This window comes from Neoarius graeffei, chromosome 5, assembly GCF_027579695.1.
Source record: "Neoarius graeffei isolate fNeoGra1 chromosome 5, fNeoGra1.pri, whole genome shotgun sequence".
NCBI classification, from domain to species: domain Eukaryota; kingdom Metazoa; phylum Chordata; class Actinopteri; order Siluriformes; family Ariidae; genus Neoarius; species Neoarius graeffei.
Genome location: NC_083573.1, coordinates 107,911,251 through 107,938,750, shown reverse-complemented (window position 1 = coordinate 107,938,750; position 27,500 = coordinate 107,911,251). Strand labels below are relative to the sequence as shown.

At 41.4% G+C, this 27,500-nt stretch overlaps 1 protein-coding gene across 1 annotated transcript in view; it reads left to right on the top strand.

The window, feature by feature from the left end:
* LOC132886321 (NACHT, LRR and PYD domains-containing protein 3-like) overlaps positions 1-27,500 on the top strand; it is a 719,980-nt gene that overhangs the window by 68,156 nt on the left and 624,324 nt on the right. The window contains exons 6-7 of the mRNA XM_060920867.1: positions 9,353-9,526; positions 12,279-12,452. Of these exons, the coding sequence (XP_060776850.1) occupies positions 9,353-9,526; positions 12,279-12,452 (348 nt within the window). The remainder of the gene's footprint in view (positions 1-9,352; positions 9,527-12,278; positions 12,453-27,500) is intronic.

Genomic DNA, 27,500 nt, shown 5'->3' with positions numbered 1-27,500 from the left:
CCTGCAGTTCCTCTAAGGTCAAAGCCTTACAGAGGTTCACATTGGCTTCACTAGACACTTTTGGGAAATTCTCAAGAAAGTCATGATTAAAAACCTGCTCACTGGGTAGTTCACTCCTAAAAAGTTCTTTATAAAAATTGACCGCTCGCTTTCGAATTTCTCTTTTATCAGTCAAGAGTGCTCCGTCCTCTGATTTTAAGGAATGCAGCAGCCTTTTTTGGCCATTCTTCCGCTCTAGACTGAAAAAGAACTTAGACGAGGCATCCATCTGTTCGGCATTTTGAAACCGTGATCTGACCAAAGCACCTTGAGCAGGGATATCTAGTAAGTCCGCCATTATTTTTTTTTTCAAATTCAACTTTGTTATAATATCCTGGTCGCTTGACTGGCCTACTAAATCTTGGAGCTCCATTATATCCTTTTCCAAGAGTTTAATTTTTTGAGCTATGTCTCTCGTCACATTGGAAGTATACTGTTGACATAGTTGTTTTATTTTGGTTTTGGCCATATCCCACCACTGCTGAACAGATTGAAAAGAAGACTTCAGAGGACTAAAATCATTCCAAAAAAATGTAAAAACCTCTCTAAAATGGGCATCATTTAAAAGGCTAGAATTAAAATGCCAGTACGCACTCTTAGGCTTAATGTTATTAATAAATAATTTGCTAAGAACCATACAGTGATCTGAAAACCCAACTGGAAAAATAAAACAACCTCTATAAAAGCTCAGTTGATGTTTAAAACCATAAAATCTGTCTAATCTTCCCAAAGATATTCTGTTGCCATAAGTATGTACCCATGTATACTGTTTTTGCATATGATGGAAATTACGCCATATGTCAACTAAATCATGTGAGCTTATCAGCTCTGCAAGTCTTTTTTGAGATGGCATATGAGGTTCAACATGATTTCTGTCCAGGCCACTTGCAGTGCAATTAAAATCCCCACCCAACACTAAAATATCATCAGAATCGCAATTTCTAAGGGTGCCTTCTAGAGTCTGCAAAAAAATCATTCTATCTATGGCCCTGGTTGGAGCATAAACACATATAAAAACAAAACATTTTTTCTCTACCCGAGCTTTTACTTTTAGAAGTCTTCCACAGACTACTTCCTCAACCTGATAAGTGGTAGGCATAAAATTTTTTGAAAAAAGAATAGCAACACCTCCACTAGTGGAGTTATTGTGACTTAAAATGGGAAAACCTTCAAACTCTCTTTCCCAGTCTAGACTGTTCCCTATATCAGTGTGGGTTTCTTGTGCAAAACCAACATCAATCTTCTTTTGTTTGAACAATTAAAAAAACATGCTCTTTTAGCACGGTCCCTTGCACCATTTAAATTTAGTGAGGCAATATGCAACTCACTCATGAGTTGGAAAAATAAGAAAAACTTAAACATTATGTAAGTTAGCTGAGGCAATTTTTGACTGTTTTTAATCATTGAGATCTAACAAAGCTCTTAGCTTAGTTAGAATTTTCTTTAAACGATAGACCTCAGTGTTTTCAAAAACTCCATCTGCCATGTAGGTTTTCACTTTCTGCATAAATTGCTCAACGTCAGGGAAAAACTCATCGATTTGGACATGTCGTATAAACTTCGTCTTCGCAAAAAACATTTTGATTTCATTTAAATCATAGGAACGACTTGGATAACCACTTTGGCGTAAGGTGCAGTCCACACTACAGTCAGACACCTCGCCCTCACTTTCAACATCAGTAGTAGTGGAATGGAGTTCAATTAAACTATTCTTCTTTGCCTGACGTCGGGGACGCGCCTTCCCCTTCCTTTTATTGGGAACTTTAAACTCCTCCATCTTCTGCCACAACTGGGGTAAGAACTTGACTCTCTTGCGAATTAACCTCACTCATTTCTGCATCAATGTTGACTTGCTCACTCACTGATTCAGCTGAAACTACCGGATCAGTGGGTGCGACATCAGCTGTTTCAGCTTCAGTTTGCACTTGAGGCGCGGGTGGATTTTCTGCCCCCTCACCACCTCCTTCGGTTTGCAAGTCACTCTGAGACGCCTGTCCAGCATCATTGTTACTTTCTGGTCGCTTTTTAGGACAAGAACGTACCATATGCCCAGTTTCCCCACAGTCAAAACATCTCATAATATGGGTAGTTGCATATACACCATAATTGACACCATCCACCTTGATATTGATGGCCAAATCCAAGTCACGGTTCCCCTCAACAATCATAAAAACAAAGCGCCGAAAGGACACGACATGTTTTAAAAGTGGCGATTTGCTAACTATTCCAATCTTTTTTACTGATGAAACAACTTTGCCATGCCTAGATAATGATTCAAGCAACACTTCGTCTTTTATAAAAGGCGGAACGTTGGAAATAATAACCTTCTTCGAAGGTGTTGCCAACGGAGTTACAGGAATAAATTCACCATTTACTCCAATGCCTCTTTCAACCAAAATGTTTACAAATTCAGTCTTTGCAAGGAACAAAACAACCGCTTTATTCATACGTGCGGCAGACACTATATTTTCATGCCCAATGATTTTCCCGATTGCCAAACTGCAATCCTCTACACTATCAGAGGAAATGATCCTAATTCCGTGTTGCCGCGTTAAAGTTTCAAACCTCTCCGCGCCTGAAGCCGTCATGCTTCCGACACAGGGGAGCAGACGCTCAAGCTTGGGAGGCAAAACTAAACTCAAAAAACAAACTCTACACTACACTAGCCACAATCTACAAAAAAACAACCATAAGAAAAGAAAAAATACCAAGAAAAAGTTAGAAAATAGAGAGAAAGGGTGCGAATCACCCAAACCACTCACTCACACACGCTCCGCAGCTCCACCCACTCACTCACGCATGCGCACAATGAGAGAGAGTGAGTACTGTCTGTGTGAGAGTAGTGTGTGTGTGTGAGAGAGAGAGACAGTACTGTGTGTGTGTGTCAGAGAGAATTTGAATCTCAAAACACCTTTATTTCAAACATTAACATATATACAACAGCACTACCAGATTATTTCTGGAAAGTAAGTAAATACAAAAAAAAACAAAATAACAAACAAAAATGTGATACAAGAGTTTTAGTTCGAGGATCCAACCTTCAAAAAATGTGCAAATAGCAGCTTTTCATCCTCGACTGTACACACTGCGCCATTATAACACCATATTTGTTTAAAAGATTCAAGGTTGGACATTGCCTTATACAAACGAAAATCAATTAAAATACGAGATCGCACTAAAGTTGAAAAGACCAATACCGCATCCTCACTAAAAGCTTGCTCAACCTTGTTTCTCCGGCTAACATATATTGCCATCTTAGCTTGTCCAAGCAAAAAATTTAACAATTGTCACTTCAGACGTTGTTTCTGTACATATTTAAAACCAAAAATAAAAGTCTCCATTCAAAAATTTTCAGTAAAATAAACAAATAGTATACGCAAAACAGCAAATAAAGGTCTGAGCCTCACACAATGCATAAAAGCATGGAAAACTGTTTCCCTTAAAAAACAAAATGGGCACTCTTGGCCTACAGCTGGATTTAAAACAGAAATAAAAGCATTAACTGCGACAGTACCATGTAAAATACGCCATTGCAGATCCCCGGTTTTCTTAGGTAATGGTGACTTGTAAAATGCTCTCCACTGTGGTTTGACAGCTTCCCCTGTCTGCAAAACCATACGCCAGGGAGTATCTGTTTTCTTATCTAGAATTTTCTTATTAAAATATTTAACACAGACTTTGTATAAGGCTTTACCATTGGCAGAGTTTGGGCCCAAGAATGCCACACTTTCACATTGCAAATAAACACCTGTACAATCTATAAGATGAGGGGACAGCATAAAATTTGGAAAGGGATCATTGTTGACTGGATGACACAAACCTCTGGAATAGTCTACCAGCAACCCTAACTCTCCAGTTGTTAGTAAAGTCCGCCACTTTCGAAGCAGAAAACTAACTACACGAATGGATCTCACCCCCAAATGATCTGCCACTCTTTCACAGTTCTGCAACTCTGGACCAGCTAACTTAATTAAATCATTGAGAGTTGTGACTCCAGACTTGAGGAGATTAAAAGTTAGAGCAGAAAAACACTTCACCCATTACATCAAAAATTGAGCCATAGATCAGGGGCTCCTTTAAAAACCAATGTAAAGAACAAGAACTGAGCCCCCTTTTCACTGTTACAAAAGACCATACTTTAAAAAGATTTTGATAAAACACTGGGACTCGACTAAGGTTCATCTTCTGAGGATCCATCCAAAATAAAGTTCTGTCCATTCCCAAACCCTCAAAAGTCTGTAAAATAGCACAAGCCACTGACTTCCAGCCGGAGTCCACTGGCCCTGTAAGAAGCCGTTGTACAAACTGGAGACGGAAAGTTGCCGTTCTGCTCTGTAGATGAATAAGTCCATGTCCACCTTCTTCTTTAGGTAGATACAACACATTTTGTGGTACCCAGTGTAGCTTGTCCCAAAAAAAGTTGACCAGAATCGACTGGAGGCGGCACATGTGGCGTAGTAGTTAGCGCTGTCGCCTCACAGCAAGAAGGTCCGGGTTCGAGCCCCGTGGCCGGCGAGGGCCTTTCTGTGTGGAGTTTGCATGTTCTCCCCGTGTCCACGTGGGTTTCCTCCGGGTGCTCCGGTTTCCCCCACAGTCCAAAGACATGCAGGTTAGGTTAACTGGTGACTCTAAATTGAGCGTAGGTGTGAATGTGAGTGTGAATGGTTGTCTGTGTCTATGTGTCAGCCCTGTGATGACCTGGCGACTTGTCCAGGGTGTACCCCGCCTTTCGCCCGTAGTCAGCTGGGATAGGCTCCAGCTTGCCTGCGACCCTGTAGAAGGATAACGCGGCTAGAGATAATGAGATGAGAATCGACTGGATCTTTGACAGGAGTTGCATTGGGGGATCCACACATGCTAACCGATGCCAGAGAGAAGATGCTACCAAGTTATTTATAATTAAAGCACGCCCTCTATAGGACATTTTATTCAGTAAGAACCTCCATTTGTCCAGACGGCCCTTTATTTTTTCAGTAGTGCCTTTAAGGTTTTTTTGTATGGAGGCTTCATCCCCAAGAAAAACTGCAAGATATTTAAAATCTTTCCTGATCCAGCTTAAGCCATCTGGGAGACTAGGCTCTCCATCTGACCACTTCCCAATTAGCACAGCTGCACGCTTAGCCCAGTTAACTTTGGCTGAAGAGAAAGATCTAAAATCTTCAAAAATTTTAAACATTGTGTCAATATCCTTCTGGTCTCTAACCAACACAGCAATGTCATCTGCATATGCTGACACTTGAAAATTATTACCACAAAAAGGAAAGGTCACACCATTTAATTCCTTTCTTAAACTTATTAAAAGTGGCTCTACTACAAGACTATACAGCATGCTGGATAAGGCACAACCTTGTCTAATGCCCCTATGAACTTTAAAAGGAGCACACAGGTCGCCATTAACCTTCAGTATGCTTTCAACGTCACTGTACAGAACTCTTATCTTTACAATAAAAAGGGGACTAAAACCAAAAGCTGCCAGGACACTCCACAAATAGTTGTGTTCAACTCTATCAAAAGCCTTTTCTTGGTCTATAAACACTAGACCAAACTCTAAATTAAAAAGTTTACCAATGTCAAAAGATATCTGACAAAAGAGATATTATTATGAATTAATCTACCTGGCACACAGTAGGTCTGGTCAGGGTGGATGACCTGTTCCAACACATCACTCAGTCTATTTGCCAAAGTTTTTGAGAGCAATTTGTATTCTGTACAAAGTAACGAGACAGGCCTCCAGGACTTTATGTCACTTAGGTCCCCTTTTTTTGGCAGCAAAGTGAGTACCGCTCTCTGGCAACTCAGTGGCAGCTTCCCCTTAGCTAGGCTGTCACTGAGAACAGCCAGGATGTCTTCACCCATTTCGGGCCAAAAAGACCTGTAAAACTCAGCAGGAAGACCATCTAGCCCCGGTGCTTTACCACTCTCCATACCTTGAAGGGCTCTCTGCAGTTCCTCTAGAGTCAAGGCTCTTCCAAGGTCTGCATTGGCCTCTGTGGACACCTGGGGTAAGTTGCCAAGGAAGACATTGTCAACAGCCTGGTCCTGTAGTACCTCACTTTGGTACAGCTCCTCAAAAAAACAGACTGCTCTCTTACGTATGTCTGCATGATCAGACAGAAGTAATCCATCCTTAGAGCGTAAAGCATGGATACATCTTGTTTGTCCATTCTTTTTTTCTAGATTAAAAAAGAATTTTGATGGTGCATCCATCAATTCTGCACTTTGAAAGTGAGACCTGACCAGAGCTCCCTGTGCTGTAACTCCTAGCAAGTCAGCCAGGAGATTCTTTTTGCACCTACATTTTTCAGCATAGGTCTGATTTCCTGTGTTCTGAATTAACTCCTGGAGCTCAATAATTTCTTTTTCTAGGTTTTTCATAGAGCGAGTTATGTCGCCTGTGACATTGACCGTATATTCTTGAAAGAATTGCTTTATCTGCACTTTGCCAAAATCCCACCACTGCTGCAAATATTGGAAGAAAGATTTTTTGGTTTTAAAATCGTTCCAAAAGTGTCTAAAAACATCTTTAAAATTACCATCAGACAATAAATTAGTATTAAAATGCCAATATGCACTTTTTGGCTTAACAAAGTTTAAAAACAAGAAGCAAACAACTAAACTATGGTCTGAAAAACCGACCGGAACAATTAAGCAGTTTCTAAAACAACTAAGTTGGTGTTTAAAACCATAAAACCTATCCAATCTTGCTAGAGACAGTTGATTATTATAGGAGTGACTCCATGTGTACTGCCTTTGTGTCCCATGGAAGTTCCTCCAAATGTCAGTAAGGTCATTAGAATAGATTAATTCAGTGAGGCGTCTACGTGAGGCCACGTGTGGCTCGATGTGATTCCTGTCTATTACTTTCTCCGTACAGTTTAAGTCCCCTCCCAAAAGTAAAATCTCCTCAGGATCACAACCATGTAAAACAGTGTCTAAATCATTTAAAAACAACATTCTCTGAAAAGGCAAAGTAGGTGAATACACACAAACAAAGACCAAAAAAATATTTTCAAATTTGGCTCTGACTTTTAAAAGCCTACCCTTTAAAATCTCCTCAACCTCATAGGAAATAGGAGTAAAAGTTCTGGAAAATAAAATGGCAACCCCACCACTAATTGAAGTGTTGTGGCTTAACAGTGCAAGTCCATCAAACTCTCTTACCCAGTCAACTTCATTGATTGTGTCGGAATGAGTTTCCTGAACAAAAACAACATCGAACCTTTTTTGTTTTATTGTCTCAAACAAAGTTGCTCTCTTAATTCCTTCTCTGGCCCCATTTATATTTAGAGAAGCAACCCGGATTTCCTTCATAAATAAAATAAATAAAAGAAACAGCTGTGTATACATCATGATGAAACAAAAGGAGATCAAGCTTTGTCACCACTATCATTCATTAGAACATTAAGCTTAGTTAGAATTTTCTTAAGGCGGTAAACCTCCTGTTCAGCAAAACAGTTCTCACTCAAGAAAGACCTTGTTTTCGTTATAAACTGTTCTACATCTGGGAAGAAATCATCCACACGCATATTTCTAGCGTGCTTTGTCTCTTTCAGAAACAACTTAATGTCATCCACACTATAGATGCGACTGGTAAAGCCACTCTGCCGTAAGCTGTAATTCACACTACAGTCAGAGAAATCACTTTCATTTTCAGCATCGCTTGAAGTGGCAGTAAGAGTTTTGTTCTTTTTGGCTTTCTTTTTAACAATGTCCTGTTTTCACTTTGGTGGAACTTTAAAAACATTCTCTTCTGAATCTATGAGCATTTCATCAGCAGAGACTGAAAACTGACTGCAGTTAGTGACCGACTCGTTACTGTTTTGCGAACTGTCTGCGGTCCCAGATTCAGAGCTAACGTTACCCTCTACAACACACTCGGAACTGGTGAGTTCAGTTTGAGAAGCAGGAATATTAATTCCTGTAGTCTCGTGAGGTTCATCTGCTTCAACGACACCGGGCGAACCAGGTAACTCATTCCCAGTGCTCGGAACAGTCTCTGCAGATCGCCCCTCTCCGCTGTTTTCATCAGCCCCACCGGCATTTTCCCCTTGTCTCTCTGATTCACCCCCTTTAAAGGGACAAGCTCGCACCAGGTGCCCCGTTTCACCGCAGCCCAAACACTTCACACTGGTTGTTGCATAAACAACGTAGTTAAAATTATCAACATTAACACTCAACCTTAGATCCAATTCGTCCTTATTATCTTTCAAGATCATGTAGACGAACCGTCTAAAGGACACTACATGTTTAAGCAGCGGAGATTTACTGGCGATAGGAATTTTTTAAAAAGGTGACACCAGTTTGCCATAACGTGATAGCGTTTGTGCTAGAACATCATCCTTAAGAAATGGTGGTACATTCGACAAAACAACCTTTCTAGACGGGGTAGAAAGCGGAAGAACGGAGGTAAAAACACCATCAATTCCCACTCCCCGTTACACAAGATCATTCGTCATTTCGACATCTCTGAGAAACAGGACAACCGTGTTATTCATGCGGGCTGCTGATAAAATATTGTCATGTGCGACAAGTTCTCCGACAGCTAAACCACAAACTTCCACGCTGGCAGTCGATACAATTCTAACTGCATGACGCTGCGTAAGATGATCGAGATTACTACCCACACCTGGAACAGCCATACTTCCAGCACAAAGGTGGAGGCAGACGTCCCAGTAAACAAACCCCAAACAACCCCTTGTAATAGTTTTATTATCATCACGTAAACTAGATGTTAAAGCCCTACGATTAAGGTGTTTAAATTTAAAGACAGAAAAAATAGAGAAAAGTTAGAAAAACATGCGCTCCTGGCCCAAAAGCCACTGCTCCACACACTCGCTCACAATGCTCAGCTCCACCCACACAAACCTGCGCACAGAGAGAGAGAGTAGTGTGTGTGTGTGTGTGTGTGTGTGAGAGAGAGAGTAGTGTGTGTGTGTGAGAGAGAGAGAGTTGCGTGTGTGTGTGAGAGAGAGAGAGAGTAGTGTGTGTGTGTGAGAGAGAGAGAGTAGTGTGTGTTTAGTTTGTAGAAACTTGAACACAGGTCAGAGTGGAGTGTTTGTCGGCTGCTCGCTCTCACACGTGTGTGTTCTGTCCATGAGCTAATGGTGTGATAATAAATTGTAGCTGAGAGATTGTGGAGTGCAGAAAGACGTCGCTGCTCCTGTAAATGTGCTGATGTGGCGTCCTGTCCTCTGATTTCTGTGTGTGAGAGAAACACACTCACATTTCTGTTCCATGCTGAAGTTTAGCTGGATTATGGCTGTGTTTGTGTGTTTGAGATCAGTGTTCTGATATTTCATCATTTCTCTTCCAGTCTGTGGGGGTGTAAACTGACAGAGGAAAGCTGTAGAGTTCTGTCCTCAGTTCTCAGCTCAAACTCCTCCAGACTGAGAGAACTGAACCTGAGTGACAATAACCTGCAGGATTCAGGAGTGAAGCTGCTCTCTGCTGGACTGGAGAATCCACACTGTACACTGGAGACACTGAGGTACACACACACACACACACACACACACACAGAGAAACAAACCTCTGGTACTTTGACAGGAGATGGTTTCACTTTTTACACTAACAGGTTATTAAACCCATCTTCTGACACACGTGAACACACCACCTGTACTCAGGTCCACTCCAAACCCCCAGAAATCAGAGGTGTGTGTGTGAGCAGAGAATGATACACACCAACTGTTTTACTGTCTGTTTGAAACTCAACACACAACTTTGTGTTCAGTTCAAATAATTACATCATATTTTTCCCAAAATCTTGACCTCCAGCAGTAAAACAACCCCAGTAAGAAGTGTCCATCAAACCCCACCCTGACAAACTCCTGACCAATCAGAGGACTCCCTCATGGACAGTGTCTTGCAAAAGTATTCATCCCCCTTGGTGTTTGTCCTGTTTTGTCGCATTACAAGCTGGAATTAAAATGGAGTTTTGGAGGGTTAGCACCATTTGATTTACACAACATGCCGACCACTTTAAAGCTGAAAATGGTTGTTTTATTGTGACACAAACAATAAATACAATGACACCCCCCAAAACAAACAAACAAAAAACAGAAGTCTGGAGTGGGCATAGGTATTCAACCCCTAAAGTCAGTACCTTGTCGAGCCTCCTTTTGCTGCAATTCCAGCTGCAGGTCTCTTTGGGAATGTCTCAATTAGCTTAGCACAGGGGTTCTCAACCTTTTCTGCTTCGAGGCCCACCTATTCATACTTGTACCCAGTCGGGGCCCATTAAAACAGATCCCCAATTATTTTGGCTCATCTATTCTATTAGAATCTAATAATCTCCTGTAAAGTGTATTAATGGGATGCAACATCACTCCCTGTTACAGATGGGAGCCCAGGAATTAAATAAATCCGATAAAAACTGTTGTTAATTGTAGGTGTTGTATTTAAAACTGTATGGATGTGCCAGAAGCCAAGCCATGCATGCAGGGCATTCTCAGCCAAACGGGATTAATGATCCAAAAGTGGAGTCTGGTCCATTAACACAGGAACTTATTGCCATGTTTGTGTTCAGCAAACAAGCAAGTTATTAAACCCAAGAATTGGATATAGAAACCACTCAGTGGGATTCGATCCTTACACACTAACAAAGAACTTATCATCTTTATATAAAGATATTCATTCACTATGAGTTGGAAGATAGATAGATAGATAGATAGATAGATAGATAGATAGATAGATAGATAGATTTTAATAATCCCGAGGGAAATTGAGGTGTCCAAGTAGCATATACACATAACTACACACACAAAGGCACACAAACAAAATAAAATTAACACACACATCTATATCACAAGGATATAAAAACAAGCAAACAATTCCTGCACCACAGAATATAAAACGAAAACAATAAAAGATAATAAAAATATAAATTATGCATATAAAAAAAGCATGTTTAAGAGCCTCATGTTAAAAATAAAATTGTGCAACATACTCAACCATTGTAGAGATACAGTATAGCAGCAAGTAAATTTCATCTCATCTCATTATCTGTAGCCGCTTTATCCTGTTCTACAGGGTCGCAGGCAAGCTGGAGCCTATCCCAGCTGACTACGGGCGAAAGGCGGGGTACACCCTGGACAAGTCGCCAGGTCATCACAGGGCTGACACATAGACACAGACAACCATTCACACTCACATTCACACCTACGGTCAATTTAGAGTCACCAGTTAGCCTAACCTGCATGTCTTTGGACTGTGGGGGAAACCGGAGCACCCGGAGGAAACCCACGCGGACACGGGGAGAACATGCAAACTCCACACAGAAAGGCCCTCGCCGGCCCCGGGGCTCGAACCCAGGACCTTCTTGCTGTGAGGCGACAGCGCTAACCACTACACCACCGTGCGCAAGCAAATTTAAACACTAAAATCAAAAACAGTCCTTCCTCTCAATGTACCATTAAAAAGCTGAATGGCCCTAGGTACAAAAGATCTCAGCAACCTGTCGGTTTTGCAAGATAGGGAAAGGAGCCTGCTGCTAACCATGCTCCTCTGTTTGGAGAAGATGGTGTGCAGGGGGTGGCTTTCATTGTCCATGATAGCGAGCAGTCTGCTCAGCGTCCTTTTGTCAGCAACTGCTGACAGAGTCTCTAGCTCCATACCCACCACAGAGCCAGCTTTACTCGCCAGCCTGTCCAGTCGTCCAGGGGAGGGGAGAGTAGTGTGTGTGTGTGTGTGTGTGTGTGTGTGTGTGTGTGTGTGTGTGTGTGTGAGAGAGAGAGTACTGTGTATGTGAGAGAGAGAGTAGTGTGTGTGTGTGTGTGTGTGTGAGAGAGAGAGAGAGAGTACTGTGTGTGTGTGAGAGAGAGAGAGAGAGAGAGAGAGTACTGTGTGTGTGTGAGAGAGAGAGAGAGAGAGAGAGTACTGTGTGTGTGTGTGAGAGAGAGAGAGAGAGAGAGAGAGAGTTGTGTGTGTGTGTGTGTGTGTGTGTTTAGTTTGTAGAAACTTGAACACAGGTCAGAGTGGAGTGTTTGTCGGCTGCTCGCTCTCACACGTGTGTGTTCTGTCCATGAGCTAATGGTGTGATAATAAATTGTAGCTGAGAGATTGTGGAGTGCAGAAAGACGTCGCTGCTCCTGTAAATGTGCTGATGTGGCGTCCTGTCCTCTGATTTCTGTGTGTGAGAGAAACACACTCACATTTCTGTTCCATGCTAAAGTTTAGCTGGATTATGGCTGTGTTTGTGTGTTTGAGATCAGTGTTCTGATATTTCATCATTTCTCTTCCAGTCTGTGGGGGTGTAATCTGACAGAGGAAAGCTGTAGAGTTCTGTCCTCAGTTCTCAGCTCAAACTCCTCCAGACTGAGAGAACTGAACCTGAGAGACAATAACCTGCAGGATTCAGGAGTGAAGCTGCTCTCTGCTGGACTGGAGAATCCACACTGTACACTGGAGACACTGAGGTACACACACACACACACACACACACACACACAGAGAGAAACAAACCTCTGGGACTTTTCCAGGAGATGGTTTCACTTTTTACACTAACAGGTTATTAAACCCACCTTTTGACACACGTGAACACACCACCTGTACTCAGGTCCACTCCAAACCCCCAGAAATCAGAGGTGTGTGTGTGAGCAGAGAATGATACACACCAACTGTTTTACTGTCTGTTTGAAACTCAACACACAACTTTGTGTTCAGTTCAAATAATTACATCATATTTTTCCCAAAATCTTGACCTCCAGCAGTAAAACAGCCCCAATAAGAAGTGTCCATCAAACCCCACCCTCACAAACTCCTGACCAATCAGAGAACTCCCTCATGGACAGTGTCTTGCAAAAGTATTCATCCCCCTTGGTGTTTGTCCTGTTTTGTCACATTACAAGCTGGAATTAAGAAAATTGGAAGATAGATAGATAGACAGACAGACAGACAGACAGACAGACAGACAGACAGATAGACTTTAATAATCCTGAGGGAAATTGAGGTGCCCCAGTAGCATATACATAACTACAAGGCAAGGCAAGTTTATTTATATAGCACATTTCATACACAGTGGCAGTTCAATGTGCTTTACAGAAGTAAAAGCAAAACAGTAAACAATAGAAAATAAGATTACATAAAATAAATGGGGAAGAAAATTAATAAGAATTAAACAATAGTAGAAATAAAATAATAAAATGAGATAAAAGTTCAATTTAAAAAAAAACAGCAGAATAAAATAGAATAAAAGTTAAGTAAAATTTAAAACCTGGAGAGACTGTAAAAGTAAAGAGTTTAAAACATGTAGAGATGGCAATATTAATAATTTAGCAGAAAGCATCTGAAAACAGCTTGGTCTTTAGTCTAGATTTGAAGCTGCCAACAGCAGGAGCATTTTTGATGTCCTCTGGCAGTTGGTTCCATAGCTGTACTGCATAGTAGCTAAAAGCTGCTTCACCACACTTTGTTTTAACAACAGGTTTTAACAGTAAATTTTTCTGCTGCGATCTGGTAGATCTGATTGGGTTAGGCTGCTGCAACATATCAGAGAGGTAATTGGGCCCTGTACCATTTAGAGATTTGTACACCAGCAGCAATGCTTTAAAGTCAATTCTGTAGCTTACTGGAAGCCAGTGAAGGGACCTTAGAATTGGAGTAATGTTCTCTGTTCTTTTTGTTTGTGTGAGAACCCTAGCTGCTGCATTTTGAATCAGCTGAAGTCGTTTGATGTTTTTTTTTGGCAGGCCTGTGAAAAGGCCATTGCAGTAATCAACCCTACTAGAGATGAAGGCATGTGTAAGTTTTTCCAGATCATTTTTTGACATAAGTCCTCTTAGTTTGGAAATGTTTTTTAGGTGATAAAATGCCGTTTTAGTGATTGCTTTCATGTGACTGTCAAAGTTTAGCTCGCTGTCAATGAAAACACCAAGATTTTTAAGCATTTCTTTAGTTTTAATCCTCTTTGTGTCAAGAATAGTGGTAATCCTGAGTCTTTCATCTTTTTTTCCAAATAGAATTACTTCTGTTTTATCTGTGTTCAGCTGAAGAAAATTCAAGGGGGGCATAATCATTAGGTGATAGAGCAAGATAAATTTGGGTATCATCTGCATAGCAGTGATATAAAATTGAATTGTTCTTGATAATTTGCCCAAGTGGGAGCATATAAAAGTTTAATAGTAATGGTCCAAGAATCGACCCCTGGGGGACACCACAGGTCAAGACATTGACACTGAGGTACAATTTCCCATGGTAACAAAGAAGCTTCTATCTTTTAAGTATGATTTTAACCAATTGATAACTTTACCAGTCAACCCAACCCAATGTTCAAGTCGATATAGCAGTATGTTGTGATCAACAGTATCAAAAGCTGCACTGAGGTCCAGTAATACCAGGACCGATGTTTTGCCTGCATCAGTATTAAGACGTATGTCATTTATAACTTTAATCAGCACTGTTTCAGTGCTATGATTGGCACGAAATCCTGATTGAAAGTTATCAAAACAGCTGTTTGATATCGGCCTGTAGTTATTTAATACTGAAGCATCCAGATTATTCTTTTTAAGTAGGGGCTTTACAACGGCTTTTTTCAAGGACACAGGAACAATGCCAGTCTCTAGGGATGTATTTATCATTTGAAGCACATCTGTAATTATAAGATGTAGAACAGACTTAAAAAAGTTGGTGGGCAGAATGTCCAATTCAGATGTTGAGGAACTGAGATTTTGTACCGTTTTTTCAAGAGTCTCATAATCAATTAAACAAAATTCTGACATTGTGTTGAAGTTATCTATCTGTGTCACTGGTGATTGCAGTTTTTCAATTTTTTGCAACAGAGATATATTATGAGCAATATTATGTCGTATTTTATCAATTTTACCTTTAAAGAAGGATGCAAACTCATTGCATTTATTAACTGAGAGAAGTTCAGGTGCTAATTGTGGTGGGGGATTTGTTAGCTTCTCTACTGTTGAAAATAGCACACGGGCATTGTTCATATTCCTGCTGATGATGTTGGAGAAGAAAGACTGTCTTGCTTTACGAATTTCATAATTATATTTACAAAGCATCTCTTTATGGATTTGATAATGGATGTGAAGTTTAGTTTTGCGCCATTTTCTTTCAGTCTTTCTACATTCTCTCTTTAACAGTTTAACAGCTGGGTATTGCTTCCATGGTGCTTTCTGCTTATCATTGACTCTTTTGATTTTGAATGGAGCAATATCGTCCATAATTTGGGTCATATTTAAATTAAAAATTTCCAGTAAATCATCGACAGAGTCTGACATTTTGGTTGAGATCCGAGAGAGAGCTTGCTCAAAGAGAACACGTGTTGTCGTTTATGACTCTCCTACCCATAGTCATTCAGCTGTTCTGAATGTGAGGAGACATAGAAACATCAGAAAAAACACAAAAATGATCAGATAAGGCCAGGTCAACAACAGTAGTAGAAACAGTAAGACCCTTTGTGATGACGAGGTCAAGGGTATGACCACGAGAGTGGGTCGGCCCCTGTACATGTTGTACAAGGTTGAAGTTGTCAATAAGTGCAAGTTCATTGGCATCGGTGTTTTCAGGATTATCTACATGCAAGTTAAAATCCCCAGATATAATAAGACAGTCAAACTCTAAGCAAATGACTGACAACAGTTCACCAAACTCTTCCAGAAAAACTTTGGCTGAATGTCTCGGAGGCCTGTAAATAGTTAATAACAATATGTTAGGAGAGCATGTAACAATTGCACATAAGTGTTCAAAGGATGTAAAATCACCAAGTGAGGATTGTTTACATTGAAAAGAGAATTTGAATATATTTGCGATCCCTCCACCTTTCCCCTGTCGGGTAACATTCATAAAATTAAAATTTGGGGGAGTTGCTTCAATAAGGGTGGTAGCACTATTTGCTTGATCCAGCCAAGTTTCAGTTAGAAGCAAAAAATCAAGATTATGTTTGCAGATAAGATCATTAATTAAAAATGACTTGTTTGAAAGTGATCTAACGTTCAGAAGAGCTAGCTTTACAGAAAGTCTAGAAGTAATATCCGCTTGGGCACTCTGATGTTGTTTTGAAACAGGAAGGAGACTAAGAGGAGACAAAGAGACTCTTGCTCTATGTTTTCTATTTCTTATCAACACAGGAATAGAGAATGGCATAGGCATACTGGGTCCCAGCTTGTTTTCAAAACTACACCCAATGCAGGGACCCCCAGCACATCATACTAGACTTTCTTTATGTTCCATTTTGTTTGAGATTGAGAGGATTGGAGATGTCATGTATCTTTTAGATGGTGAAAAAGATTGGTAGCCAGCTGAAAGTCCTGGGCGAACACAGTTCAGTCTGTTGGTTGATTTTTGATGAACTGGGTACACAGCTTGTCGCGACAGATTTGGGCTGGAAAAAGAGAGTGTAGCCATTTGCATCAGTGTTTGCATACTATTTGGGAAATCCATGCAAGGGGGAGACGGAGATGGTACGATAAAATCAGAAGAGCGAGACTTTGGTGAGGCCTTTGTAAGTGTCTCCATGACTGTCTCTGTGGTGACTGTCTCGCTGATTGTCTCTGTGATAGTTGCATGGGGTTGAGAAGTGGACGACGCAACCTTGACATGGTTATCTTTAGTCAGGTCCTTAATCTGGATGGAATCGCATGATAAAATCGCATGCTCACATTCTCCATGTGATTGTTGTTGTCTTTGGCAGTCTGCCCCAGATGGTTCTTGGCAGTCTGCTCCAGATGGCTGTGTGTCCTTGGTGAAGACTTGCATAGATGATTGTTTTGGCATTGCAGAGGAATTGTTTATATTTGTAACTAGGTCAGTCTGCGACATCTTATCAACTGTTCTCTTCAATGTTGACTGAGAGAAAATTGCAAGTCTATAATGATCTGCTAACACTTTGGTCCCAATCCACCTAAGTTCAGTGCTGTTTGGCTTGAAAAATTCTCTGTGATTCCAGAAAAGGTTAAAATTGTCTATAAAGTTCATACCAGATGAAAACAAGTTTTTCCAAGCCAGGTGTTAAGACTGAAAAGTCGACTAAATGCAAAACTTCCCCTTGCAGGAAGTGGGCCACTGATAAAAGATTGTATTCCGGTCTTATAGAGATGAGAAAAGAGTTTTTTGAAGTCCTCTTGGACAAACAGCTGTTCTCTGAAAACATCATTTGCTCCCACATGCACAACAATACGTTTGATAGTTTTATGCTCGGACATGAGTTTCAAAATGCTGTCTTTGGTGTCAGAGATGGATGCATTTGGAAGGCAGCAAATAATCATTCCATGTCCTTTTAAATGTCTTACAGTGGAATCACCAAGAACAAGGGTTGTGGGATCAGGTGGTGTTTTGAGCTGCTTTTTGCCTCTTCCCACAACTCTTCGGTTGTGATGCAATTTCTTTTTACGATGTGTTTGTCCGCCTGAAAATTCCGCTTCCACATCCCTGAGGCATTCAAATTTGTTCTGAAGCCTTATGGGCTGTGGATTTTCCATAGGATTGTAAATCCTATTGTAATTTGTAGACCTAGCTCTATTTCTGATAGCATGGCTGTGGAGCATGGGTCGCATAGTATCAGAACAAGCTGGTGTTGAGGTTCTTCTGATTTTATTTTCATCTGTACTCACATTCGTGACCGCTCACAGAATCCAGGGACACATGTCGGCCGAAACGAATCCGAGATAATCGCAAAAGAAGCATTTTTTTTTCGAAATTTGTGATTTTTGTTTTTTTCCATCATGTGCAAGTTGAGATCTTGAAGAATGCAATCAGTATTTCAGATAATAGATTGTTTTGTTGGAAAAGCATACATTTTTTGTTGCAAATTGTCTCGTTTTTGTCAGGACTGTAGCCTGCTGGGGGGTGTGGGTAAATTACCATATGGGCCATTCACATGAAGATTTAAGTCATTTGTTTTTTTTTTTCCGCGAATCAGCTGCATGATCCGAGTTGAGCGCATGGCTACTTAACCTGCATACAGGCGTGTGATTTCACTATGGAATGAGTTACTAAACAGAGCGCAGAGGAGCCCCACGAAGCAAACAGACACTCGTTATTTACATCGGAGATCATCATTTCTAGCCAAAAAAATCGCAACCTCGTTTTCCAGATTGAATGGAATACTTGAATGATTGGATGATACACGGACCGTTCTAGGATTACATTCCATCGGAGGCATTGGTGTGTGCAAGGCGCCGTTTCTCTTTCTGATGGGGTGAGTTTATTAATCTAAGGCTGTGTGGTTATTTTTGCATGTAACGGAGAGTGTTGTGGTTTGGTTAAGCCGAGGTCACAACCGGACGTACGATTTTTTGGCCATGTGATTTTTGGCGTTTCCCAAATCGCTGCGTTTTTTTTTTTGTTCATGGAGAAAGACGCGCGTTGGCCATAAGTTTGTCTTGCAACCTGAAAAAAACGTAAGCGCCCGTAGAGTTTGTTTGACATGACAAAGAACCTCTGCGGCTCGAAAATCAGCACATCACACGCGCGCTCTCGTGCTTGTCACACGCGCGCTCTCGTGCGTTTCATGCGCGCTCTCCGTGTGTTTCTTGCGTTTTTTGCACGTAGGAGCTGTAGGAGCGCGTACTGTACAGCCGGTTGTGACCGAGGCTTTACATGAAACTAGTGTTGTGTTTAGTTGTGTCATCATCGTGCTATCTTTCTTTCTTACGGTGTGAGTAAATTTTCAACCACAAAACGTTAAAGTATACTTTAGGACTTATTTTTGTACTTCATAATTGTTTTGGGCATACTTTGCATGGAAGGAAAATTGACGTGGTGATCTTTGTTTACATGAAAGTAGTATCGTGCTAGCTCGTAGGGGGTAGGGCTTTCCTTAATGTCATGCAAATGAGCACCATTATGTGCCCGCCCTACACCCAGAGTAGCTGAGATGGAAAACTTTGAGGGCGATTTTCTCCCTTTTCTGTTTTAAGAAGTATACACTTTCAAAAGGCCACACATTCTTCAAATACTGTCAGATCTCCACATGGAAGGCATCATTGGAAAGCTTAGAAACTGTACTTTCTGAATCTGTCAATAACTCAAAATGCCCCCGGGCCGACATGTGTCCCTGGATTCTGTGATCTGCCACATTTTGCCCTGTTAGATTGATGAATTCATCCACTCGATCTGCAATGTCATCGGCTTGTCGGGGTACATTCTCTGCATTCTCAGCCACTGTTTCTGTACTCCTTTCCTGAGATATTGCTCTTAATTCGTCAGTCTTTGGCAGAGCATCAATCTTTGATTCCAGGATAGAAATCCTCTGTTCTAGTTCTGTGCATTTTCTGCAGGATCTCCTGGATTTTTTGCCCCCTGGCATTTTGTTTTAAAAGCTAACTTATAAAGATGAAAAATAAAATGAAGAAATAGTGGAAATTAAATTAAAATTAAAAGCTTATAAAGATGAAAAATAAAATGAAAAAGTAGTGGAAATTAAATGAGAAAGTAAAGTAAAATAAAGATCAAGCAGGAGCAAAGCAGGAGCAAAGCAAAGAAGCGTCCTACTCGCTTGAGTAGGAGGAGCAGAAGTAGCTACACACACAAAGGCACACAAACAAAATAAAATTAACACACATCCATATCACAAGGATATAAAAACAGCCAAACAATTCCTGCACCACAGAATATAAAAAGAAAACAATAAAAGATAAAAAAATATAAATTATGCATATAAAAAAGCATGTTTAAGAGTCTCATGTTAAAAATAAAATTGTGCAACATACTCAACCATTGTAGAGATACAGTATAGCAGCAAGCAAATTTAAACACTAAAATCAAAAACAGTCCTTCCTCTCAATGTACCATTAAAAAGCTGAATGGCCCTAGGTACAAAAGATCTCAGCAACCTGTCTGTTTTGCAAGATAGGGAAAGGAGCCTGCTGCTAACCATGCTTCTCTGTTTGGAGAAGATGGTGTGCAGGGGGTGGCTTTCATTGTCCATGATAGCGAGCAGCCTGCTCAGCGTCCTTTTGTCAGCAACTGCTGACAGAGTCTGTAGCTCCATACCCACCACAGAGCCAGCTTTACTCGCCAGCCTGTCCAGTCGTCCAGCATCCCTTTTCCTAATACTACCTCCCCAACATACCACAGCATAGAAAAGGACACTGGCCATGACAGACTGTTAGAACATAAGCAGGAGTTTGCTGCAGACATTAAAAGACCCCAGCTTTCTAAGGAAAAAAGCCTACTCTGCCCTTTCTTATAAAATGCATCAGTGTTGGCAGACCAGTCCAGTTTATTGTCAAGGTGTACCCCCAGGTACTTGTAAGTACTTACAGTCTCCACAGTCACCCCATCAATAGTGACAGGCAACAGGGGAGAAACAGGCCTCCTGAAGTCCATCACCATTTCCTTGGTTTTGGTGGTGTTCAGCTGCAGCTGGTTGGACCTACACCATCCCACAAAGTCATCCACAAGGCTCCTGTACTCCCCTTCCTGAACATCCTTGATACACCCCACAATAGCAGTGTCGTCAGAGAATTTCTGCAAGTGGCATGACTCAGAGTTGTACTTGAAGTCAGTGCTGTATAGGGTGAACAGTACAGGAGAAAGAACAGTGGTGCCCCTGTGCTACTGACCACAGTCTCAGATGTGAGGTGTAGGTGCATTTGGTAATTATTAAGTGATCAATCTCATTAAATCTGAAGGTTAATAATTAAATTGAATCAGTCTCATATCATTAAATCAGTCATGGAATCAGTCTCATTGGATCAGTCTCATTAATTAATCTCATTAATTAATACCATTAATTTTGGTGCTTAATAATAAATTATCAAACAGCCAAATTATGGCATATTCCAAATTATTATGATCACTTACCATATTACATAACTCATGCACCTTTTAGAATTCTTCGGAGATTGGGCAACTTCGAGTATATTAAGCACAACAAATAAATACACACAGTTTCAATAATAATGGAATTTATTATAACAAAGATAAAAATGGATAATAACAGTTGGAATCATTATATACAAATATGATGATATGGTCATATACTTGATGAGCGTGGGTGTGTATGTGTGTGGGTGTGTGTATGTGTGTGGGTGCGTGTGTGTGTGAGAGGCCTTGTGTGTGTGTGTGTGTGTGTGTGTGTGTGTGTGTGTGTGTGTGTGTGTGTGTGTGGCCTACACAAATGAATTAGCTTTGGTTGCTAAGACAAAAGAATTAGCTTTGTGTGGCTAGCTAAGGAGGGTGTGTCACCACGTGGGGTTTGAGAACAAAGGATTTAGCTCTGGTTGCTAGCTAAAGGTGTGTTTGTGTGTGGCCACGTGGTGGAGGCCTAGATTAGCCTTGTGTTGCTAGCTAAGACAAAGGAAAGCTAGCTAAGGTGTGTTTGTGGGTGTAAGGCCTGGTGACCACGTGGTAAGGCCTATGGCCTAGCAAAAGAAAGGCTAGCGTGGGATGCTAACTGATGTGTGTTTGACCACGTGGTAAGGCCTAACAGTCCTTTGGGGACAGTACAGTTATCTCTGGATGCTAATTATATAAAAGAATTAGCCGTAGCAGCTAATTCACTAGCTTTATAACATTACCAAATTCACTGAAATCTTGATGCAATCAAAATGTGTAATAAGGAAATCAAAATGTTAGTAAGGGATAGAGAGAAGCATGCACAGCCTATCTATTAAACAATTGAGAGGACAAAATTAGAACAATTCAACACGCTGCGTGTCTACAGTGTAACAAAACTTTCCTGAGTTTAAATTCACACTATTTCAATAAAAGCTAATTCCTAAGACTAGGTTTTGCCCAAATGCCATGTCTTACTCAGTATCTTGCCTCTAGCAAGATTATGAAGAGATGTTCCGAGACTTTTGGAGTTTCGCCGTTGTGGAGCACGTGAGTCGCTTCCGTGAGGCGCAGAGAATTTCTCGGTCCGACGCTTCGTAGCTTGTGATGAAAAGAAAGTCTCTGATTAAACAATGTGCACAGCTTTTGAGTTAAAAAGGATTCAGTCACTTCTTAACTTTTAATTAACTGCCTGGGCTGCAGTCCGTACGTACTGATAATGAATAAAACCGGTTGTAACTCAGACTGAGTTTAAAAATCACGCGATTCTGGATTTTTACCGTGGCCAGTGGTAAACAAAGAAATCGCGCTGAATCGTGGATCTTGCAAGAAAGAGAAGAAAAGACGTCTTATTTTGGGTGCATGGCGAAGCAAGCGATCCTCCTTGTGTCCGTGTTGAATTCACTGCGCCGAAAGAGCGTGACGCAGGTCAACGTGGAAGTTGGCTGATGGGAAATGTAGTTTCTAAAAGGGACTGTACCTACAGAGGTCCCCCAGCCTAACAAACTGGGGCCGTTCGGTGAAGTAATCTGTGATCCAAGGCACCAGGCAAGTGTCCACTCCCATCTGCAGCAGTTTATCCCTCAACAGGAGGGGCTGGATGGTATTGAAGGCGCTGGAGAAATAAAAAAACATGATTCTCACAGCACAGCCTCCTTTGTCCAAGTAAGAGTAGACTCTATGTAGCAGATACAGAACAGCATCCTCCACTCCCACATTCATCTGGTAAGCGAACTGTAGTGAGTCCAGCGCATGGCGGACCTGGGGTCTTAAGAGGTGGAGCAGCAGCCGTTCAAATGTCTTCATCAAGTGTGATGTAAGGGCAACAGGCCTTACATCATTAAGTTCTTTAGGGTGAGCCTTTTTGGGAACTGGAACCAGACATGACGTTTTCCATAGTAAGGGTACCTTACCCTGTTGCAGACTAAAACTAAAGAGGGACTGAAGTGGTTCCCCCAATTCGACCGCACAGCTTCTGAGCAGTCTAGAGCAGACGCCATCCGGGCCCGCAGCCCTAGACTTGAGCCTTTTGAGTTCTCTAACTGACTTGCTCAGTGCTAAAAGTAAAACTTGCGGGGAAGGGGGGTGCAGAGTTTAAAAGCAGAGGTACGGGGGGGGGGGGGGGCAGAGTCTTTAGATGCAAGAGGAGATGATGAATTGGAGGTGGCAGGGACAGCAGCAGCAGCAGCAGAGCTTTGGAATCAATTAAAAAAAATGGTTCAGCTGGTTGGCTTTAACCATATCACCTTCAGCCTTACTGCTCTTACCCCCACAGCCCATAATGTTGCGCACTCCCCACCAAACCTCTTTCATGTTGTTCTCCTGTAGTTTGCGCTCAACCTTAGTCTTCTAGGACTCCTTAGCTGCTTTCAGATATTCTTTCAGCTCCTTCTGCACGCCCTTCAGTTCTGTCACATCACCATTCTTAAACGCTTTCTTCTTATTATTGAGGAGGTTTTTGACGTCGCTGGTCACCCAGGGCTTGTTATTAGGAAAACAGCGCACAGATTTAATGGGAACAACTATGTCCATGCAGAAGTTCAAATAGCCCGTTGTGCAATGTGAGGCTTCTTCTATATCCACAGCATCCAATAGCACACTCCAGTCTGTGGACTCAAAGCAGTCCCTCAAGGCCTCTTCTGCCTCTGGTGTCCACTTCCTGAAGGTGCGTGTGGCAACGGGAAGCCTCTGAACTAGAGGCTTGTACAGTGGCTGAAGATAAATGAGGTTGTGGTCTGACCTACCCAACGGGGGAAGGGAGGTAGCACTGTATGCATCCCTCACGTTTGAATACAAAAGACCAATTTTTCTATTTTTTCTAGTAAGCAAGTCAACAAACTGGTAAAAATTAGTGAGGGTGGAGTCTAAGGTGACATGATTGAAATCGCCAGAAATCACAAAAAAAGCATCTGCATGTTGAGTTTGAAGCCCAGCTATCGTAGATAGTGATAGTGTCACACACTAAGTCAGGAAGGGCTCGTGGCGGTATGTACACACAGATGACAATCACGTGGGACAATTCTCTAGGTAAATAATGAGGACGGAGGCTAACTGCAAGTATCTCCACATCCTTACTACATACAGTCTCTTTCACTGTAACGTGACCGGGATTGCACCATCTGTTGTTAACGTACACCACCAATCCCCCACCCTTCTTCTTACCAGAAAGTTTGTTATCTCTGTCCAACCGGACAACATTGAACCCTGGTAGCTCAACATTAGCAGTGGGATTACAGCTTGTGAGCCACGTCTCAGTCAGGCAAATCAGGCTACACTCTCTGTAACGTTTATGATTCCTTACCAGGGTAGCCAGTTCATCCATCTTATTAGCGAGTGAGTTAACATTCCCCATAACTATAGAAGGGATTGCAGGCTTGTATCTCCACTTCTTCTCACGTCGCCTCGCCCTAACTTTAACTCCAGCTCTTCATCCACGAAAACACCACAATACCTCAGGGACATCAGCGTAGACCTCCCCGCCGCCAGCTTTGCGAAGCGCGAGTAGTTTACTCCTTGTATATCCAAGTTTAGCACCGGAGTGATGCAATGCCTCCATATCCATAGGATAAAATATAAAAATACTCCAAAAAGTGTGTAATCCAAAGAGCAACACAATAGAAAAAGTAAAACAAAAGATGAAGACGCACCAGACACAGAGCTACCTAGACTTGCTGCCATTCACACGGCGCACAATGATTATTATCCATCCGTTGAGTGCCCCAGTATCTCAGAGGTGCTGCAGACATCGTTCTACACGGACACACAGATGAAAACAACTTTTTATATGTGGCTGGGTTAAAGATTTGGGGACCAGGACACTACAAGATAAATCCTGTATCGTTTTTGCCCGGGTAAGGAGAAATTTCTGGGCTTTTTGTCCGTGTCTTTTTTAGGCCTGTCACGATAAATTTTGTTGGACGATATATTGTCTCAGAAATTATTGCGATAAACGATATTGTTGACGTCTTTTCAAGACAATTTTATGTCACTAGTAAAATAATAATGATCATGCAAATACACCCTTTCAAAGAACAGTCAACTTTAATTAAGTCAACTTATTCAATTAAACACTGGAATGTTAAAAATATATAAATATAAATCAATAACCTAAAGAAATCAAACAAAACCACTCACAACAAAAACAATAAATAAAATACAATCTATGGCTCTTAAAAATTGCACTTAAGTGAATATTAACTTGGCACAGGGTAATAAAAAGACATTCTTTTCTTCACAGGCAACATTCTGCCAATCCAGTTTCTCAAAGTTTAGTACCCAGATCAACAAAAAGTGCAAAGTAACAACGTATTGCCAGCTGTCATTTGGATAAAAGTAACAACAATTAGAATGAGAGAACATGTAGGCAAGGGCGTAGGTTTGGTATTAACACTGGTGGGGACATAAATCCAGTGCCAACCCCCAGTGGTGCCAACTTCAGGTCAACATTAGAGAGTCACAATATTTTGCTCCATTGTGTTCCACCAAAAGAGTCTCCATCATCTCTCCAAAGGCCAGACTTTTAAAATTTGAAGTTCAGAACTGTAGTAATTCATGAATAATAATAATAATAATAATAATATGCAATTTATTTGATTAATTCCAAATCTTGCATGTGATGATTAACTCATTCTACCAATTTGCAAATGCGTTTTACAAGCGAATAACACACTGACTGTCGGGAGGGTGTATGCTCCTTTCCCTCATAAATGGAAGTAAAACACACCCGGAGCCTTAAACACTGCATTCCATGAGGCTGGCAGGGGGAGTCGCTCTCTTCTGTGGGATCTTTAACTGGTTTTAGAATGCTAGTTTAAGCTGATGTGTGTTTGATCTAACGGTAAAACAGCACGAGGGCTCGAGACCTTTTTCAACACGTTGAAAGGTTACAATTTTACTTGGCAACAGAATGTATCTGAATTTTGATTGGTTGTTGTATCTGAATTCTGATTGGTTGTTGTTATATTATTGCCCTTTTGTTGTCTTCTTGAGCCGAGAGTGGGGGGGGGGGAAGTGACAGGATTCTACAGAGAAGTTTTTAGTCTCCAGCTTTCAAATGAAACCCCTCGAAAACCAATCAGCTCCGTGGATGTGTGGACTCGGTATGTGACGTTTTCAAAAGAGAGGCGGAGTAACCAAAGATTTCTGATCCAGAAGGCGGAGGCTGTTATGCTTATTACGTGATAATGTTTGATTTGATTGTTCGTGGCCCAGACACCTTTTAATGTCCACATCACCATCGGGTGGTTGTTGTTGTTGTTGTTTACATGTGTCATGTTACCCGAACTCGGTCAGGGCTCTGCAGGTCTTAACTGAAGCACTTCAAATTAAGGGTTAGCGGGCTGCTAAAGTTTGCAGGCACTTCACAAGCAAGACTCGGTGCGACATTAGCCAACATTAGCACAATGTGATATGATTTAATAATGTCTTCGTAACCTTAATGAACACTAGTTGTTGTCAGTATCAAGTCGGATTGTTATTTACACGCCACACTAACTTAGAAAACAGTCATATTCGCATGTTGTTGTTTTTACACACTGAATCCGAACTGTCATTAACTGATTAATTTTCCGAGCTAATCTAACATTACATTCCTCAAGGACAGCTTGCTCGCTAGCAGCCACTCACTGCACTGCAACCGCACTTGCTAATTGACATGGTAGCTGAACCTGCTTGCTGTTTTTGTGACCACGCCCCCAGAGCAAATATTCATGAGAGAATTGGGCGTGACATTTTGCCCAGTGGAAACCTACAGTAACCCTTTGTGTACCGCGCACGGAGCGGGATTTTTATTTTCTCCGGTCAGAAATATTGGTAGGGACCCGTCCATACCCAATTCTACGCCTATGGTCTGTACAACGGAGCACTGTGTTGGTGTCTTTTCCCCGTTCAGTGGATCCCCTGGCTGGATAACTGTTGCATGCTGGGAGGCCCCGCCTCTGACAGAGAGCCGCGCGAGACGACAGAAAACAGCGCGGTGTTTTATTCAGTCAGTGGGTCAAGCTAATACTCTGGAGACTTCCCTGTGTAGCTGTACAGCACGTAAATGCCAAAATCCCAGTAAAAAAAAAAATTACCGAGTTCATTTTCATTTACCGTACGATAAGTCGGTATATCGAATACTGCGACAGGTCTAGTCTTTGCGATGGTTGCTAAGACGTTACAAGTTTTAGTATCGAGTGTAAACAAACGACAGCCGCTCGATTCTCAAACCTCCCTGCTCTTCTCTTCCAGCAGGCATCACAGATCCATATAATTTACCCACAAACATATTTATTTATTCTGTTCTCTCTCTCCGTGCGCACACGAGTTAAATGTAGAGTAGGAATGTGACAAAAATCAAGGCTTCTTAATTTACCCACAAATGTATTTGTTCTACTTGAAAAGTGCACGGCAAACCAGCTACTGAATTTGGGACACAACGACATCCTGATCTATTTAGTATTTGGCTTTAAACTTGGGGAAAAAAAATCGCACGGCCCATTAGCTGGCACTTCACAGTCCACTAATGGCCCGCGGCTCAGTGGTTGAGAAACACTGGCTTAGCGCATCTAGCCACTGGGATTTCTGCCCATTCATCAAGGCAAAACTGCTCCAACTCCTTCAGGTTAGATGGGTTGTTGGTGTACAGCAATCTTCAAGTTATGCCACAGATTCTCAATTGGATTGAAGTCTCAATTGGCTTTGATTAGACCATTCCAAGACATTTAAATGTTTCCCCTTAAATCACTCCAGTG